The 3,929-nt window shown below is 42.3% G+C and overlaps 1 protein-coding gene across 1 annotated transcript in view; it reads left to right on the top strand.

Moving 5' to 3' along the window:
* NCBP1 (nuclear cap binding protein subunit 1) overlaps positions 1-3,929 on the top strand; it is a 54,940-nt gene that overhangs the window by 9,610 nt on the left and 41,401 nt on the right. Inside the window, 2 exon segments of the mRNA XM_025199089.1 lie at positions 782-882; positions 3,418-3,574. Of these exon segments, the coding sequence (XP_025054874.1) occupies positions 782-882; positions 3,418-3,574 (258 nt within the window).

The following is a 3,929-nucleotide window of genomic DNA, read 5'->3' as shown; positions in this document are numbered from 1 at the left end:
TTAGCCATATCCTCCCCCAACCCCCCTCCCAGCACCACTGCCACCTGCCTGTAGCACAGCCTGCCCCAGCCCAGCCCCCACCGGGAAGAGCCTAACATGGCCCCGGCCCCACCCCACCCCACCCCACGCTCAGATCTGGGAGCACATGCCCCCCATGCCCTCCCAGGGTGCACATAGTGGCAGGAGCCACTGCCCTCAGCCCCCACGTGGCTCAGTCCCACGCTCTGCCCTGGCTGGGCACCTGTGGCCCCTGCCCTAGCCCCACTCTCTCTCCCCACAACAAACTTACCAGCCAGACCCGGCTGCTTTCCATGTGGCCAGGCTGCTTGTGTGCTGTTCTGAGTTTGCACGCATGCACACAGAGTTCTATGGTACCCCTTATGACCCTTTTAAGTACCCCTTGGGGTACATGTACCCTGGTTGACAACCATTGATCTATGCAAATGCAGGTTTGGTAGTGTAGTTTTCTAAAAATCCCTTCTCCAAGTGAAATGAAGAGATGACTTTTTTGGTGTTTGTGGCAGAATTGAAGAAGAGTACTCAATTCCTTGTTTATTCCTCATCTGCTGCCTGCTTCCAGCAAATGAAAAATGTTGTGCAGCCTAGTAAGATTTGAAACATTAGTCATAAAAACAAACAACCCTCCCCATCTTCTTTTTATCTATTGTCCTCTTCATTAATAAAAGCACAACAAAATACTCTTCCATCCAAACACTTTTTCTTGAGGGATTGATGGATATTTCTTGATCGGTCAGTTTCTAAAACTTATTTTCTTTCTTAGAGTACTTCATCTTTGGAGAGCAATTTGGAAGGTCTAGCTGGTGTCCTGGAGGCTGACTTACCAAACTACAAGAGCAAGATATTAAGAATTCTTTGTACAGTGTATGTATGCAAAAATCACTTGGTACTGTTATCTACGTTAAATGTTTCTCAAACATAAATGTCCCGTGTAAAACCTTCGTAAGAGCTACTTCTTAAGCATTAGTAACACAGAATTCATTTTATTCTTAGCAAAAAAAATTGGAGAAGGAAACTTGGTTGGCAGTAGAAGCTAAAAAAGGAAAATAACTGCCCAAGTACACTCGCTGTGAGTGTCCATTGAGTAGTTAGTCTGAGGCTCTCCATCTGGTTTATTCTACAACATAGCAAAGCCATCCTTTCACTAGAGAGCCATGAGACTCTTGTGAGGATCCATTGAGGTGGCTCAAGATTGTGATATTTTGTTGGCTCTTGGTTTGCATTTTTATGCCTTCAATTGTGTATTGTCTGAAATTTCCAATCCCAGGGTAGGTTTGGATAGGTGTGGCTCAATGCACAGTTACACTTCTGAGAATTATTACAACATTGTCATCGGAACCATAAATGCACAAGTCAAACAGTTAACTTGCTTCCCACAGCAGTTAGGCACCTGAAGAGGTGTAAAGCTTGATGTTACATTGACATGAAACATAGTTAAATGACATATTAACATAGTTAACATGGAAACAGTCCACTTGAATTCCTTAAATGCCTTGCATATGAAATCAGCAATGTCGGTGTGATAAGCTTTTTGGATCTTAATTCAAAATTTCTATAAGCAGTATAAAATGGCATTTCAGTCTTTTTGTATAACCTTCATGATCTGATATATACTTTAACAGTACATATAAACCTTTAGAGAGGCAAGGATTTTTGTGGGTGATGCCTTTCGTTGGATGGACTGCATGGCTCTGTCCCAGCCATGCAGTTGGTCCATTAAAAGATATCACCCATAATAACCCTTGCCTCTTGCATAATTTCTGGACCCTCATAGCTATATTATTCCAACATTATAAATCTTCACAAATTCTAGTTTTGAATTACTAGCCATGTTTGTGTGAAATCTAGGGAGTAGCTAAAGAAAGGGTATTGGGAGGGGGAGGTATGACGATAAGTTTTTGTTTTGTTCTATAGGTTTTTTTAAGATTTAGTGGGGGGTGGAGGGGTTGTTTTTTGGGGGGGGTTGTTTTTTTTTTTTTAACTCTAAGGGCGCATCTACATGTGTGCTTTACTGTGGAGTAGACTAATTAGCTCCTCAGTAAAGTGTAACCTTCTGCACGTGCACTGGTATTAGGGCACAGTAAACTAATTCTGCCGTGAGATAGTACTGTCCCCAACAGCACTATCTTATGGAGGGGTAATTTACTGCACTGCAATTCCTATATGGACACTGACCATGGGCATAAGCTGCGCCCGTTCAGCCCTGCCAGCTGGGGCCTGCTTCTCCCTGGTTCAAATTGCTGCTGTCCTGGGACCATGTGTGGGTGCTGCACCTGAAAGGAGTTCACTCCAGCTCAAACTGCTCTGGAGTTTATTGCTTCACATTAACTGCATGTGTATTTGCACCCTAAATAACCGTAAAATTTACATTGGTCCTTCCAAGTATAATGGTGCTTCAATTTGATTTCAATGTTACGATTTTGGTTTTGGGTCAGTTTGAGACAGTGGGGACAGAAATTGTAGCTAAAAGTTTTTTTTTTTATCACTTAACTATGTGAACCCCATACAGTTTTAATGAAGTTCTCAACAACTGGTGGGCACATCTACACGTGCTAGTAGTGTGCATGTATAAACTTTGGCACTTATTGCTCCCAGGCACCATGTCTGAATGTGTATCTGGGGGCACAGTATGTTGAGCCAGGTCTGAGCTGCCAGTCTGAGGGGTCAGCCTGCCAGCCTGGGGCTCCTCCCCCTGGCTCAGCATGCTGCAGAGGGTCTGGCTGGGGCACAAGGGTGCTTCAGTGTGGAGCTAGCCAGCAGTCAGCCCCTGCACTGAAGCACCCTTGTGCCCTGGACTGCTGGGGCAGCATCTACATGCACTCTACTTTTTGAGTTTTTCATGTTTACACGAGATGTTTACTGTGCAGAATTAGCTGCACAGTAAACATCACATGGGTGCCCCTATGAGACCGGAGTATATTTATTTACACCACAGCAGGATAGTACGTGGCATACAGGCAGCTGAAAGTACATGTATTACATGTACTATGTACTTTTTGTATTACAAGTACTCTCCTGCCGTGGAGTAAATTAATCTACTCCGGCCTCATAGGGGCACCCATGTGATGTTTACTGTGCAGCTAATTCTGCACAGTAAACATCTTGTGTAAACATGCCCAGTATGATTTAAAAGGAAATTATTTTGAAACTTAATTAAAAATGCATGTAAATTCTTAGGTGGATCATCATTCTAAAAATAGTGCTCTGCCAAATACTGTTGGACTCTAAGGAAAGGTTAATTTTTGGGGTTTACCTCTTTCTGATGAATTAATAGATCAGTTCACCCTGCACTAACCACAATCTGAAATGTTAAATAATTGCAGCAGGTGGCAAATGATGCATTTTAACATCTAATGCAATGTTGTTGTTTTTGTTTTTTATTTTCTACATCTAAATCAGTGCACGTCTATTACCAGAAAAACTTACTGTCTACACAACACTAGTTGGGTTGCTGAATGCCAGGAACTACAATTTTGGTGGGGAATTTGTAGAAGCCATGATTCGTCAACTCAAAGAATGTTTGAAAGTCAATATGTATAATGAAGCTGTGTATTTAGTAAGTGTTTTTTTTTTTTTTTCATTTCATGCTCTCTCCCCCACCTCTGCTTCCCCCTTCTCTGATAACACTCACCCAAGTATCAGAGCATCTCTAACTGTGGTTTCTGAAGTCATGTTTATTTTTATAATGTGCCAGATATACTCCCTCTAAAGGACATAGAAATTGCAATTGCATTTATTCAACATTGGATGAAGTAGTTTGTTGCCTATAAAAGCTTTTGCCTCTCTGAACAAGTTAGTAATTATGGGCATTTTTACACATGTTCTGGCAGCTGTGGGGGGATGCGCTTTAATTAGAGCAGCTTCGAAAGCCACTGTAATTTAAGCACCTGCAGCATCTTGTATATCAGCAT

The sequence above is a fragment of the Alligator sinensis genome, unplaced genomic scaffold, assembly GCF_000455745.1.
Source record: "Alligator sinensis unplaced genomic scaffold, ASM45574v1 scaffold607_1, whole genome shotgun sequence".
Taxonomy (NCBI): Eukaryota; Metazoa; Chordata; order Crocodylia; family Alligatoridae; genus Alligator; species Alligator sinensis.
The sequence above is the reverse complement of the archived record's forward strand: the minus strand, read 5'-3'. Positions and strand labels throughout refer to the sequence as shown.